This window comes from Pseudochaenichthys georgianus, chromosome 1, assembly GCF_902827115.2.
Source record: "Pseudochaenichthys georgianus chromosome 1, fPseGeo1.2, whole genome shotgun sequence".
Taxonomy (NCBI): domain Eukaryota; kingdom Metazoa; phylum Chordata; class Actinopteri; order Perciformes; family Channichthyidae; genus Pseudochaenichthys; species Pseudochaenichthys georgianus.
In genome coordinates, this window is record NC_047503.1 from 14,929,898 (window position 1) to 14,945,543 (window position 15,646).

Here is a 15,646-nt window from a genome sequence, read left to right on the forward strand (position 1 = left end):
GAATAGTAGCTAACTAGCTGTGGGCTAGCTGGTTTCAGTTGTTAGCCAGGGTTTGGCGGGCTAGTGTCAGTATATAATATAGATATCAATATAGATGTTTATAAAGTAAATTCAAAATAAACATAGTAAAAAAAATGTAAATGATAGCGTCCGTGCAAAAAATAAACCATTACTTATTGTGAAAACCACCCTTGAATGATGGGATAGTAGACTAAAAGCTTTAGGAATCCAAACTATAACATATAATAAGTACCCTGTATCAAGATTGATGCAAAACAAGTATTTCCAAGGCACACCTTTATATGATCATTATAGTTATACAAAATAAAAGAATAACAGAATAACAGATATATGATATATGATCATATAAAGGTATTCCTCGAAAATACTTACATAAATGGTGACCAAACCGTTTGAGACCCACTGAGATAACTTACACTAAAGTGAACTATCTAAACACTGAGAGAGTCCTTACCTCACTGAGCTGACGTTATAAGATCCTCACAGTCTGACAGGAGAGGACTCTCCTCCACCTTGGTGTAGAAACAGCCCTTTATATCCGTTAGCATAGCTAGCTAACCAGATGCTAACAACATTCCACGTTACCGCTCGCGTACTCACAAAATGCGCTCGTGCCACACACACCATGTACTTGTACTGTACTGTATATCATATTATTTTCGATGGCTTTACTGTATAATCAGTATAACAGATGAACAGATTGCCACTGGGCTTTCATCTAAACACACAGCCACGTAATGATAACAAAAAAAAGGTCGGGGGTCATTGGTCAAGCAACACACCAATCAGAGAGCAGCAGTGAGCACACCTCAGGCTGTGTTTTATATTTGTATTCTTTATTTCTGATGTATTTCACACAAAAAACCTTTAGTGGAAACGTTTTCACTTATATGATTAAAAAAAGAAAAAAACGGCAAAGTGGCAAGGCTTGCCAACCCTGCGTTGGGGGGGGTACAGTGACTCATTTGGGGGGGCATGGCCCGCGAATGACCCCCCATGACGCCGACCCTGGGTCAGACCCAGCCACACGTTACGCGACGCCACGGTAGCCAGGGACATCACACAGCGGATTATTCATCTGGCCCATGCAGTGGTCCGAGTAATCACACCTGCCCTCAGGCGGGGGGGCGGGGGTGTCCTGTCCTGAGGGGTAATCAGTGACACTCCCAACACACCAAGATTACTGGCCGCTGCCGCCATCTGCACCCCAAGCCTGAATATCTTATCCAGATACAGCATTTTGCGGTCACTCGATAGCTCGATCCTCCCCTCTGCCCACCCGGCTGTCTGCGGAAGCAGATGGGCCGCTAGGCTTTCATCCAGTGGTGGCACACCAGGACACTCCGTGTCCGAGTGGCCCTGCACTCTAAGGATGCCAGCCCATGTAGCCATCGGAGCCTTCGTTCTCAGTGGCTGCCGCCACGTGTCCTCCACACACTGCCAGATGTCTGGCAGGGGGGGTGAAACGAAGGCCGGCTGTGCTAGACAGGCCGTAGAAGCCCTGACGCAGGCGGCTACCGGCCTCGGTGGCAACGGTGGGGGGAGCGGCAAGCCTGCACGCTCCGTCCGCCATAGTCATCACCGCCGGGAAGTCCTGTCACGCAGACCTGCTGTTGGCCTTCCTGGCGGTCACCGGAAATCCCAGACGACGAGGTGTCGTCATCGTCATCCCTCTCCCCGACGCTCGGACCCGTCCGGTCCGCTGGAATGGAGAACACGAAGGGCACTCCCTCCTCGAGGTCCTCCATCTCCACCATGTCGAGCTCTGGGTCCTCCACCGGCGAGACGTAGCAACCTTCAAACTGCGCCAGCCCTTTGATGGTGGCCGGGGCGAGGAATTAGCTGGCAGGCTGCAGGCTGCAGACTGCAAGCAGGCCCAGGTTGGCCGCCGCGTGGTCGGACCCCAGGCACTCGATGCACCGACAGTGGGGGTCGTCGCCCTCTACGGAGCCCGGACACGAAGGACAGGGGCGCTCCAATGGTGAGTCCATTTTATTCGTTGTCTTATATTTTCATCCGTCTCTCTTCACTCAGTTGTATCTCACTGCCTTGCTGAAGAGAAAGGGATGACAGTAACGGCCCGTCTACACTACAGCGTCGACAGCGTCGAAAGCTCCAATCTGCCCATTCACTTTCAATGGGGTGACGTCACGTAGCCTCGCTTTTTCGCCGAACTGAATTGTGGGTAGCAGAGCGGTCCGTCTCAGGCGTCTCCGGCGACAGAAGTTGAACAATGTTCAACTTCTGACGCCGGAGACGCCGGAGTAGCCAGCGCCAGCCAATCAAATCCCGTTTCCCAAAATTTGACAGCTGAAGCCGTAGCCAATCAAACCGCGTCTAAGCTGGGAGAGATATCCCGCCGTTCATTTCTATATTTCAAAAAAAGTCGGAGGAGAAACTAACTATCGCCGTAGCAAATCACCCGGTTTTGTATGACCAGACCCTCTTCACCTACCGGGATACAAACCGGAGGAACCAGGCATGGAGGGAGGTGGCAGAGACAATGGGTGAAACTGGTAGGTTTTCGCCTGTTTGGGGAGTTTATATATATATTGCTCCCATACAATCCCCGGGGTTTTTTGCTTTGTATGTCGGGGGCGGGAGATTCATGTGATTGGTTGTTGGCCGTGTTGCTTGAATAAAATCCCCAAGCTCCAGACACGCCCAGCTCCAAGCTATTTTTGAAGCTGTAGTGTGGACGCTCCGTAAGGAGACAAGGCCTCCTTTTATGCGGTGAGATGCGCGCACATTCAGGTAGGCCCGCCCAGGGGCCGGCTACATCTAGAAAGTCTCAGTGGATGAATGCTTGCATGATAGGATCGAGGGGAGTACCCATAGAGTCCAGTAGAGGGCGGAGCCTGTGAGAGATATAACACTGGGAACATTGTAATGTGAGATGTTGAGGGCTATCTTTCACTTGAATAAAGCCAGATGTTAATAAACTCAAACAAAATCCCTTTTGGTGCTTGTAGCACAAGCCAGTTAAGTTATGTTGGTCTGTGTGTATAAGTACACTCTGTTTGTCTTCCCTCAGGGTCTACTATCTGTGCAAGGGTATGCGACAGAGACAGAGAGAGAGGACCTCTGTAATGTGATCACAAACTCCATCATCTGACATAATCAGGAGGATTCCGTGAGTGCTGAGTTACATAAGAAGATTTTCTTTCCTAGCACAACCCTCACCCAGATTTGAAACAACTGCCACATACTGCCACCTACAGGTAAAGTTCTGACATTACTTGTGAGGATGACTCATGAAATGCCTAAACTCTTATGTATTCTGTAAAACCTTTTTTATTCTGCTTTATACAGGGCAGATGTATCATAGAGTAACGCACTTACAACACTTATGATATAACTTGTGTTAAAGTCAGCTGCCTAAAGGGACCCTATTACGCACATTTTCAGATTCATATTTGTATTTAGTGTCTCTACTGTGACATGTCTCCATGCTTTAATGTACAAAAAGCTCTTTATTTTTCTGAAACTGCCTGTGCTGCAGCACCTCTTTTCACCCTCTGTCTGAAACCAGAGCCCAGTCTGCTCTGATTGGTTAGCTGTCCGGCTCTGTTGTGATTGGTCAACTGCTTGGAAATGTCCCCCACCTTAGCCTATCATCTATAATGTATTAGATCGATAGCCAATAGAAGCAAGGGTAACATAGTGATGTCATTATGTTACAGTAGTAAACCAAAGAGTCCAATGGAGGCGTTTCAGGCAGGGGGGGTGGGAGAGAAACAACTTTGAGATTTTAGCCTTTGCAGACCATTTACAATACATGAAAGAAATTGATATAACCAACTACAGGAAGGGAAAAAAATGATGTCAAATGTAGAGACAGCTTTACAGCATTAGTGGTCTTTATTAGAATTTTGAAAATGAAAACAACAATGAAAATACTTTAAAGCACTCTTTTGAGGATAGAAAACACTGTACAATAATATATTTTCTGTTGATAAAAAAAGATTATGTAAATAAATATGTTGCTTTTAATTTTAGATGAAAATAAACAACTGAGCGAAAAATGCAGGTTATTTACAGTTTTAAATGCTGCTTGATGCGAGAGACAAAAGCATATATTATGTTCTTCTTAAATGAATAATCCCCAAACAGACAAACATAAAGGAAGGTGACAAAAATGCATAGCTCTCCATTTACTGTCATCACATAGTTTCAAATATGTTTTATGGTCTGGTTTTGTATGAATTACAAGAAGGATTACTATTAACTAAACCTCTAAATGGAAATCAGACTAAGATATCAAAAAAGTAGAAATACAGCGAAGCATTAAGCAGTCATGACTCTGTTCAGCGTGCCATGAGATACTACAACTGTGTATTGTTTAATAACCTGTAGTACACACAAATAAATATAAATACATTTTTGTAGGTCGGTATTTTGTTAGTGTTAATGTTTTCTGTATACATGCCTACAGGTTCATCTAACTGGCTCTTACAAAGAATACTGATTTTATATCTGTATTTCTATTTTTATTTAGGTCAAAGAGAGAACAACCTAATCTCTTTTTACATTTGAGTCCTAACATTTTACTGAGAAAGTCTTAATCTACTCCAAAATGTTGTATTATTTATGCCTTAATTATCACTGTGAGTTTACTTAATCTCATTTTGAGCCTAGACTGCTAAATGAAAGAAAAACACGGATTCAATAGGGTAAAATATGGCATTTCTTTAGCCAAAAATCAAATAAAAAAGTGTAAGATAAATTAATTGTAATACAAGCCTACCAATAGTTGTGTTTCAATCCTCATGTTGCTTATCTACATGTGGGCCTGTATTTACCAGCCAGATGATCAAGTGCAGATTTCAAGGTAATCTTTCGAACATTTTCAGTTGATTTCTTAGGTCGCTGACGCCCAAATTCTGCTGATCAGTGTACTGATTTGGGTCATAGAAAAAAACTTGAACGAATAACCAATATCAAAAATGATTCCTGTTCATTTCTGCGTGTGTGTGAGCATCAGATGTGTCTCTTCATGTGCAGAGCCAGATGGTCGGAGCGGGAGAAGGCCCTCTGACACAGCAGGCACTCGTAGGGTTTTTGTCCCGTGTGCTTGCGGTAGTGACGCGTCAGCTCGTCTGAGCGGGCAAATTTCCAGCTGCAGCCTTCCCAGGAACACTGGTACGGCTTTTCCCCTGAAGAGTAAACAATACAACGAAGATAAATCACTGAGTCACATATTTAAGTTCTCCTATCATGCAAAATGCACTTTTGTATGTCTTTTATACATAAATATGTGTCCCCGGTGTGTAAGGGAACTCAAAAACAAAACCCTCTCTTTTCCTCCATACCCAAATCTCTAAAAACGAAGAACATGTTATGGCGTTTCATCACGGCAGCATTTAGCTGAGTATCTGGGTAGACTTCTGAGCAGGCATAAGCTCCCCCCTCCTCTTTTTTTTTTTTAAATAAAAAAAAAAAAATGTAATCTACGGTCACAGACTCAGCACTTCTCCAACAGGGCTGAAATAGATATGATGCATGACTAGAATGGGTGATCTTTTTTTTTTTCCAGCAAAACACTTAATAGACATGTTTTTTTATATATTTGTATATGTCTGAGACCTATAATATATGCCTAAAAATAGCATAATAGGTGACCTTAAAGTCTAATATATTTTTCAATGGGGCTTACCTGTGTGCGTGCGTAGGTGAGCCTTGAGGTGTGAGCTCTTGGTGTAGGTCTTGCTGCAGTTGGGGTAGTCGCAGCAGTGGGCGGCAGGCTTCTTTTTTTCCGTAACCCTTCGACCGCGCTTCACCTCCTCCCCACAAGGGGGCAGCTGGGGGCCCATCAGCAGGGTCTGCTGGTGGAGAGCCAGGTGACTGGAGGCCTGGCCGTGGGTGTAGTCACAGAAGAGGTTGTGGTTAAAGTGTGGCATGTAGCTGTAGTGTCGTGGGTCAGGGGTCACGGCATGATGTGGGATGAACTCTCTGTCGGGGATGGGCACCATGGAGGGGTGCTGCTGGGGGTAGTAAGGGTTAAAGTCCCAGGATGAGACCTTATTTCCTCTGCTGTGCCTCTCCACACTGCCTCCCTGAGGGAAGCCGAACTGATCTACGTTAGGTAGACTATGAAACCGACCCGATTGGTCGCCGTTGTAACCATGGTGATACAGCTCCGGCTGGACGGAGGGGAAGGTCTCAGCAGGGGGCTGGAGCTCCATCAGGCAGCCTGTGTTCACCTGTACATGCTCCTGGGCTGGTTGCTCATGGTACTCTGTGTGAGGGTCTGACTGTGGGGGTCCCTGATCCTTGTTATCCAGAGAGGGGTCGAGGTCGGTAGATGGACTGCTCCATTCAGACAGCAGGAACTCAATGTCCCAGGATGCTCTGCTGTCATCATCCAGGAGCTCCTCAGTTATTTGCTGTGAGACCTGTAGCTGTTCAGAGCCGCTGGGTGACAGTTGGCTGCTGAGAGAGTCCAGAGGGAGAGAGCCGCCCTCTGACTCCCACACCTAGACCATGTTGGAGAGCAGAATCAGGATGAAACGGGGAAGCCAGTGTGACAAGGACATTCCTGCACATGATTTTACATTTATAGGCACTATTTTCATCATAGGGACAAGTTTGACTTTTAATTGTTCAAACATTTTTGCAGTGTAATTGCATTTGACATAATATACATTTTGTTTGCCCGTATCTTGGAAGTGCACCTTCAGCTCATTAAATAAAAATAAATAAACTCTTTAGCCAAAATATAAACACCGAACACATAAAAATGTCTGTTTGAAACCACAAAAAACTGAAAATCATACATTTTATGATAAGGTTGAACTACTTTTCCTTTCAACAAAATGTGACTATTTTCCACCAAATTGACCCATCTGTCTGTGTTAAATACAGTTTTGGGCATTTAGTAAATAAAAAAAATAAGTACATTCATAATTAATTATTTATATAAAATCAATAAGTAAAGAAAAAAGGTATATAAAGGGTTAGAATTATAATAATAAAAAAGGAATGAATATTACAAGTTATAACCAGGAATGGAGTTAAAAAAATAAGTAAATGAACTCAATGTAACTGAAATATAATTGTAATACATATTATGTTATGACAGTTAATATTACATTACATTACATTGCATTTAGCTGACGCTTTTATCCAAAGCGACTTACAATAAGTGCATTCGACCAGGAAGACACAACCTTGAGGAAAACAGAATCATATAAGTACATCAGGTTTCAAAGAGCCAATCGTTTCAAGTGCTGCTCAACTGGCTAAGCCAGTCCTTTATTAGTATATAAGTGCTCTGTTAGCAGTTCTTTGTTAGTCATTCTATCGCTCGAAGTGGAGTCGAAAGAGATGAGTTTTCAGTCTGCGCCGGAAGGTGTGTAAGCTTTCTGCCGTCCTGATTTCAATGGGGAGCTCATTCCACCATTTTGGAGCCAGGATAGCAAACCCACGTGTTTTTGCTGATGGGAACTTGGGTCCCCCTCGCAGCGAGGGTGCAGCGAGTCGTTTGGTTGATGCAGAGCGTAGTGCACGCGCTGGGGTGTACGGTTTAACCATGTCCTGGATGCAGGAAGGGCCAGATCCATTCGCAGCATGGTACGCAAGTACCAGTGTCTTGAAGTGGATTCTAGCAGTTACCGGAAGCCAGTGGAGGGAGCGGAGGAGCGGCGTGGTGCGGCGTAATAGACACAGCCATATGTCTATGTGCACATCGAAAGAGTTACTGGGTGCTGTATTTGCTTCTTTTGCTCATACTGGTTGTACAGTTCATACAGTTGTAGCTAACTTGAGGCTGTGTTAATCCCTCATTCACCAAGTATCTTCTACATTTTCATTTTCAGTGTTAGAATCACTTTTGTGTTCGAATCCCTCCACAGTGGCTCAGTAGGGAAACACTGTCATCGGAAATATAGAGAAGGAAATTTGGACTTAAAGACTGTAACTTCACAAATTCAATGAGTCGTCTGGATGAAGTTCACCCTTACTTTCAGTGTAACCACTTTAGGGAGGGAAATGTTTGCGGCCACGATGGACAGCACTGTCACCCGTAACTCATAATGTCCGATAGACTGTGAATGACAATGAATTGTAATCTAATAAATGTATTGACACGGGACATAACATTTCCCTTTTCACACTTTTTTCAGATAATGAGCTGCGGTGGAAGAAGCATTTAGATCTTTAGCTTAAGTATAATAATACCACAGTCAAATTCAAAGTGCTACTTAAGTACATTAGCACCAAAATATACCTAAAGCACCAAAACTAAAAGTACTTATAATGCTGTTTGGAAAAAGTAAAATATAATATATCACTGGATTGAATTGTTACAAGTGCAATATTTGTCTCCATAATTTGTAGTGAAATAGTAAGAAGTACAAGTACCGCAAAAATAAACTTGTACTTGATCATTTTTTTCACATTACATTAGCAGATGCCTTTGTCTTAAACAACTTCCAACAAGTGCACTGAACCAGCCTTAGTCTCCAGTTAAACATGATAACGTTCAGTTAATATCGAGTGAAATAATGAATCCTTTATCTGTGAAACACATTATGACATAAACCATGAGAATATCCAAATCAATTGTTTTCTCTCTGTCACTGTGTAGGATTGAAGCGATGAAGTCGGACGATACTTACTTTCATATTGTCGCTGGAGAAGGAGCTGAAGGAAGGGAGCACAGCCTGCATGACAGCCATCAAGCACTTTGATATACAGACGATTGTCAGAGGTAGGAACACAGAGAACTTTCTTTTGTTGCTTTTTATTCTTCACATGACCATCCTCAGCTAACAGAAAGTCAAAGCCCAGTGTAGCAGGCCGCCCGGCCCAGTTACAGTCCGCTAAAAGGCCCAGAATGAGGACGTTAAAGCTGCCTCCTTTTCTCCATTACCCCCGCACTATCTCTCCCTCCTCTCTTGTCTATCTCTGTCAGCTGCATGTCTCACTTCAAATCTCTCTTTTTCATGTGGGTTTTGACCGTTAGGAGGTGGAGCGTAAGTGTGACTTACTCTGCTCCATTCCTTTTTTTATTCCTTTAAGATTGTATGTTTATTTTCTCACCACATTCAACGTCTTCCCGTTCTGTGGGATTCAGAGCAAGGAACTCATGAGCGCTGAGCTGGCACCAGAAATGCATCTTTTATTATCCAGACAAACTTAAGAACTGAATCGGTTCATTTCCCCGGTATCTTTCAATGAGCAACTACTTCACTAAAGAGAAATAAGCTTCAACCTTTGATTTGCAAATCAAATCAAATGCAAAAGTAATATAAACACTACTGCTTATGGCTGCAATGTCAAAAAGGAAAATGGAATATTAATATAAGGATGGAAAATACTTTTGTGACTTTTTTTTATTACAAAGAAGTATTGCTGTGTCTTTCTTTGACAGTGACTCCATACCTACGTCTAGCAATAAACACAACATCTCAACGATGAGTGGGGTTGTCATTGGATGCCTGAAAATACATCCAATGACAATATTGAAAAATACAATATGAGAAAGTATAAATAACACAAATAGATTTGGACCAGAACTCACTTGAACCAACACCAAATGAATATGTGACGTAGATCCCGACACGTTCCACTCACTCACTTGAACCAACACCTTGAAACAACCCAAGGACAAGGTGTAACACTCTTTTGTATTTCAAATACAATAAACAAATTGTCTTTTAATTGTGTTCTATTAAAAAAGGGAATTAGCACGTGGCTTATATTTCTAAAGATCGAAAATAGCTAAATATATCAGGATAATGCAAATGACTAACAAGTGATAGGAAATAGAAGAGGTAGCAGTATTATAGACTGCTGATAAATGATCCATTAACACTGCAGAGTCATACTCTCCATGTTATTTTTCATGTGAACACGGCTATCAGATGTCTGGCTGCTATCTTATAAAGCATGCTTTGGTACTGAGTGCACAGTGTGTTGGTGCATACCAGGAAGTGTGTGTTCACATGAATTACTAACAAAGAACTGCTAACAGCACTTATATACTAACAAAGGACTGGCTTATCTAAAGCCAGTTGAGTAGCACTTGAAATGCTTGGCTCTATGAAACCTGATGTACTTTATGATTCTGTTTTCTTCAAGGTTGTGTCTTCCTGGTCGAATGTACTTATTGTAAGTCGCTTTGGATAAAAGCGCCAGCTAAATGTAATGTAACATGTAGTGTGTCAGGCTTTTATAATAAGTCAAAATCAAGATTCAAAGGCTTTATTGTCATATGCACAGTATAGCTACAGTAGAGAATTGGCAATGAAAAGTCCCAACTCCTCAAACATTGAAACGTAGTTATATAACATAATTGTCCATGGTCTTTCATTACAAAGCTACTTCCTGTTTTAAAACCTGATACAAATATGAGTAAACAGATGTTGGCAGAGCCCAAGGAGAACAAACATGCAATACAGATCACAATCTATTTTTCAGTTGGCAATTTAAATATGTTACTGTTTTTTGAGTAAATAATAGATTTACAGTCATGTTTAGCAACAGAACCAGAGGAGATCTGACTGACTGACTCCATAGACCAATGGCACATTAACAGTTTATTATAATACCCAATGATTAAAGATGAATGTTATTAACAGATGCCCAAGATAAGGTTTCAGACATCATCAAGGCTCATTTATATGTATTGACATTTTCAACAACATTAAGATTTTTAACACTTTACAAAAGACATAAAACCGCAATAAAGTATACAAAAGGCGATAAACAGGATTTAAAAACATTAATTCATAGCAGGAGTGAAATAGCTTTAAAAAACTCAAATAAAACGAGACAGGAAAGGGGGGGTCGCTCCCTGTCTCCCAGTGAGGACATGCATGTGTGACTTCTGAGAAGACCTGTGTGTGAAAGGTGATTATGTTCTGGCTGCTGTTTATCTGCAGACACGAGGTCGAGCAGGCGCCGTCGGCTCACAGATAATGAACTCCTGACGGCTGCTGATCCCTGATGAGGAGCCAGCGCTGATAAAGAGCCTCTCGTCCCTCCTCACAGTGACGACTGCACACGCTCTACACACAGCCCCTCTATGGCCTGAACACATCGTTGTTTGTTAGTTTGTTGTCCTTACAAACACCTGTGATACTATCATACTCCCAACTACAAGTTTAAAACAGAAAGTCAATAAAAGAAGAAGACGAAAACTTGCTCTAGTAATCCAACTGATTATGAGAACAAGTCTTTTGATAGTAATTGTATCGTTTCATGGTTTAAATCATCGGAAGTGGAAGAATCACTAAGATCTTGTACTTCAGTAAAAGTAGAAATACCAGAGTGGAGGAATACTCTGTTACAAGTACAAGTCCTGTATTGACAATGTTACCCAATGTTCAAAAGTATTTGTATCTAAATATACTTAAAATACCAAAAGTATTCATTATGCAGATATATTTGCGAATACATTGGCCCATTTCACAATCATGTATTGTGTATATATATTCTGTGTTTATCAGGCCTGTAAAGGTGGAACAAGTTTTAAATATTTTATTTGTAGTAGCATGTGAATTGAATACAGGTATAACTAAAGTCTTATTTAAGTGTTGATCATATTGTTTATCATTAATCTATATCTTTAACTTAAGATTCTACACAAATGTAGTGGAGTAAAAGTATACTATTTATCTCGGTTTTGTGGTGGAATAGAAGTACAAAGTAACATCAAATCAAGTAAATGTACTTATTTACTTTACACCACTGTACATAATAATTAGGTTGCATTGTGTTAACAAAAAAAAATGAGCTCCACCTAAACCAACAGTTAAATACAGCTTTTACATTAATCCGCGAGTAAAATCAATTTAATAATATATTAGTACAATAGTTAGTTTTTCTTTAAATACTCAAAGTACATTTTTAGTGATTATGTGTATTTTACTTTGGGGTTTCAATGCAGGACTTTACTTGTAACAGAGTATTATTTTTGACAGTGTGGTAGGTATTTGTACTTATATTTAAGCAAAATACTTAATCCACGGCTGGTCGTACCCTAAATAATTTAGGAATATATAAATATCAAACACAAATATGCCCTAAAATGCTTATGGGCTTATTTGGGAATAATATAGATCTATGCTATTGCTATGCATATAAAGCGTTTAAAGTTAATATAAATGAATTAAGAGGCCAGAGTTTCTTAAATCTCAATGTCTACATGTATGACAGCCATTCCATTGTCTGTTGAATTCCAACACAGAGAAAGGTTGTCTGTAGTTAAAAGAATATAATTTTAAAAAACTTAAATTGTACTCAAACACATAGCCCAAAAATAGTTAAACCAGAGAAACTGATAATGCGGCTGTGGTCTCTTAATTTTTTTCAGAGCTGTATGTTATGTCCATTCTAAATTCTGGCTTTGAAACATTTATTTATATTGTATTTAGTTTGTAACAAATTCATAATTAGTTTTGCACATTATCAATCGAAGTATCAACACAACCATATGTCTGTCTCCATCTAGTGGCCATTTGTTAAAACTACAACTACAAATAATAATCGCACAAATTGTTTTTGTTAAATAAACTGAGCGAGTTGAGTATGTAATGTAGTTCCAAAAGAAAAGGGAAAAAACTCAAGTTATTTATAAAATGCGTGTTTTATTATGTGTCTATTTATGCGAACATTATGCACCTCCAGCGGAAGAGCTTGAAGCTGAGTTGTTGTTAGTTGCTATGGCAACATACATACACTGCCGTCTGTAACCCGGAGGACGACCGACATTAGGACTTGCTACAGGATAAAACTTATTTCAAGTGACTTATTTTGTATTATTAAGTATTATCGTGTATGTTATGCTACTCTTACAGTGTCAACTTATTTATCACTCTGTCTTAGCATATAACTGTCAAAGTTAGTATCCTACTAGTGCACCAACCCTTGTTAATGTCAACACAATCTAGCTGGATTGTGCTATTTCAGACAAAGTTAGGCATTTTATCGATTATTTCTCTACATTTTGGAATTCTTTTTGAAAAAATAATGTATCCAGCACACCTTATCTGTATGTTGACCTTGCAGCTGTGATCCAGAATCTGCCCAAATCCCTTTTAAAGCTTAGCTGCTTCCTAACAGATTTTGTGAACATGAACAATTCACTAAACATGACATGCAGCTTTCAACAGAACAGAGACAATGCTGAATGAAGCCCCAGGGGTGCTGATAAGTTATGTATGTGTGTTTGAGGTTACAGATGGAGGCCTCCTCACAGAGCAGAGATGGAGGACTGTGGAACAAGCCCAGAGCGACCCAGTACAGCCAGCAGACCCAGGACCTGCTGAAACGTGAGATGATGCACATATTGATATTCTAGTGTAGTGAAGCACACACACACAAGAGGTGACGTGTGTGTCTGAGTGTATTTAAGCCTGTGCACAGTGCACTTATGATTATGTAGGCTTGTTCTTTAAAATAAATACATGGTATCGACATACAAGTAGATTCAGCATTGTGCAGAATGTTTGTTATCCATTTCACAGCCTGGTTCTTCCAGAGGATTTATTTTATAACATTTGCTTTATTTATGTACAATTTTTAGATGTGATGATATATTGGATAACATTCTCACACTTGTTCTATTACGTCAGCCCAAGTCTGACTGTATAGGTTATATGTAATATGCCCACTTGGTCGAATGCCCATGTGAATCTGTTTCTCCCTGGGCTCAGTAATGATGCAGGAATCAAGACTCAACAACCTCCAGAGAAAACAGATCAACCAATGCCTCAAAAGTAAGTGTTCTCCCTTTGAATGAGATACTAATTTATTATAAGAACACATGAAGTTCGTACATTTTATATATTCTTACAATGTTTTATGATGAAATGATCATGATGGATATTCTTATTACAGAACCCACCATATGATAAACATCCAGATCATAACATAACCTAATTAATATTTCTTGGAACATTAAGCCTTACATTTGACCTGCCACAAAAGGCCCTCATTGATCTATTTTACATTTCCCTCAGATGGAGCAGCTTTACCTCTGAACTCTGACCCCGCACCATCATCTTCACCCGTTCAGCTGAAAACCAGTAAATGTGTCCAGCAGCGTGTTCCAGGGAAGCCTCAGAGACGCAGCGCTGAGTCCTGTCGCTCGGATAACAGCTACGTCAGAGAGAAGTTCTGTCCGGGTCCTTCAAGTATGTCGAAACTGACGTCATTATTATTTATCCTGATTGTATGACTTTGACTTGCTTACATTTCATATTATTCCTCACTAAACGATGGTGACCTGTTTCTGTTGTTTTCTGCATCCTGAGAATCTTTCAGTCTTCACTCTTGTTGTCCACCCTAGGAGACTTGGAGAAAGAGAAGAGGAGGCTTCAGAATATTTTGGCAACAGGAGAAGAAGAGCCCAAAGCTTCCCACCATGTTTCTGCCTGTCGGAACCAAGAGGTCGCTGAGCAGAGAGACCGCTATCAGATAGGTGAGGCTACAGACTGTATGCTGTAGAACATATAATATCACTTGGTTTAGTTTTACAAAAATATTGTTGATTTGTTCAAGTAATATAATGAAAAAGTAAAATAGTCATATATTTTTTATACGTAATATACATACACTACTGTATGCCTTTTTCCTGGTATTTTTGTTGGACTATACCGTGTCATTTTCCTGATATTAACGTTTAACACTTGATCATTTCAAGTTTTTATGCTATTTATATTTTTCTGAATCAAATAAAATATGTCGTTTGTCCTTTTTCAAAGTATATTTAGCCGAAACATTCAGGAAAAAATTTATATTATGGAACACCGAAGTATTCTGAAAAAACAACATAGTATAGTAAGGCCGAAATATGCAAAAGAACTAACATAGTATGTCGAAAAAATACTTTGTACAGTATGTCATTAATATAAGTGAAAACAATACAGTGGAGTATGTCGAAAAAGCCGCATGTCTAAAATATGAGAAAAAAACGTGACTTTCTCCATGGTATTTCGCCGTCTAACCCGTCTCACTAAATGTTTAAGCTACATTGATCTATCAGCCACTGGCACATACTGGTACTGTGATTCTATTGAATATTTCCCTTAGTTTATAAATAAATCCTGTCGAGGAACACGCCACGTCTGAATGAACACAATGCAGCCCGATTCAAACATGTTTCTAGTGTTCAGCCTAAATGTAAGTCCTGCTTTGTGTTACTCTAGTCTAGAGTAGACTAAACATATCCGACGCCTTTTGAATGCATCTAATAATAACATGTCTGTTCTGTAGTTGTGGATGAGATACAGGAGAGGAGACAGTTCCTGGCAGAGATGGGCTCACTGGGTCAGGAGAGGCAGTTCACCAGCATCATCAACTCAGAGATATCCCAGGTAACATGAGCTCAAATGATTAAGATATCCTTTATAGTATAAGTCTGTATTCAGACTTTTAGGTTCACAGAAAAAGAGTATTCTTCATTCTCTCGTGAACTGATACTGTCGCTTTGTCACGACTCCATAACAGAGGATCCGAGAGCTGCAGGTGTTGGAGAAGACTCGCAGTCTGACATTTGGGAGGCAGGTCACAGAAAAGATGGAGATAAAAGAGACGGAAGAAGAGAAGACTCACTGCCACTGACATTTAGACATTGCTTATTATCTGTATCACGCACTAAAGTTACAAGAAACATGAA

The 15,646-nt window shown here is 40.5% G+C and overlaps 2 protein-coding genes across 7 annotated transcripts; one reads left to right on the forward strand and one right to left on the reverse strand.

The window, feature by feature from the left end:
• Window positions 1–3,248: 3,248 nt before the first annotated feature.
• Window positions 3,249–8,729, reverse strand: klf1 (Kruppel like factor 1 (erythroid)). The gene is made up of 3 exons (XM_034092006.2): window positions 8,640–8,729; window positions 5,678–6,497; window positions 3,249–5,177 (listed from the first exon to the last, which is right to left on the reverse strand). The coding sequence occupies exons 1-3, from the start codon at window positions 8,697–8,699 to the stop codon at window positions 5,002–5,004; spliced, it is 1,056 nt and encodes a 351-aa protein (XP_033947897.1). The 5' UTR covers window positions 8,700–8,729; the 3' UTR covers window positions 3,249–5,001.
• On the forward strand, window positions 8,641–15,646 carry c1h22orf23 (chromosome 1 C22orf23 homolog). Of its 6 annotated transcripts, none has more exons than XM_034092105.2 (8): window positions 8,641–8,731; window positions 10,908–11,073; window positions 13,201–13,298; window positions 13,683–13,745; window positions 13,989–14,162; window positions 14,318–14,449; window positions 15,244–15,344; window positions 15,478–15,646. In XM_034092105.2, exons 3-8 carry the CDS (start codon window positions 13,208–13,210, stop codon window positions 15,589–15,591), a joined length of 675 nt encoding a protein of 224 aa, XP_033947996.1. In that variant the 5' UTR covers window positions 8,641–8,731; window positions 10,908–11,073; window positions 13,201–13,207; the 3' UTR covers window positions 15,592–15,646. The 6 variants fall into 6 exon arrangements, with proteins under 6 accessions (XP_033947996.1, XP_033948016.1, XP_033948149.1 ...); XM_034092125.2 differs by having other exon boundaries at window positions 13,208–13,298; XM_034092258.2 differs by having other exon boundaries at window positions 10,908–11,015.

What these genes read in the sequence shown, in the direction of transcription:
- c1h22orf23 (XM_034092105.2), top strand. Translation starts at nt 13,208, where the DNA reads ATGGAGGCCTCCTCACAGAGCAGAGATGGAGGACTGTGGAACAAGCCC. An exon ending in GAGAGACCGCTATCAGATAG is followed by an intron (nt 14,450 to 15,243) that starts GTGAGGCTACAG and finishes TCTGTTCTGTAG; the next exon opens with TTGTGGATGAGATACAGGAG. An exon ending in TCAACTCAGAGATATCCCAG is followed by an intron (nt 15,345 to 15,477) that starts GTAACATGAGCT and finishes ACTCCATAACAG; the next exon opens with AGGATCCGAGAGCTGCAGGT.
- klf1 (XM_034092006.2), bottom strand. Translation starts at nt 8,699, where the DNA reads ATGGCTGTCATGCAGGCTGTGCTCCCTTCCTTCAGCTCCTTCTCCAGC. An exon ending in TCTCCAGCGACAATATGAAA is followed by an intron (nt 6,498 to 8,639) that starts GTAAGTATCGTC and finishes AACATGGTCTAG; the next exon opens with GTGTGGGAGTCAGAGGGCGG. An exon ending in TCACCTACGCACGCACACAG is followed by an intron (nt 5,178 to 5,677) that starts GTAAGCCCCATT and finishes TTTACTCTTCAG; the next exon opens with GGGAAAAGCCGTACCAGTGT.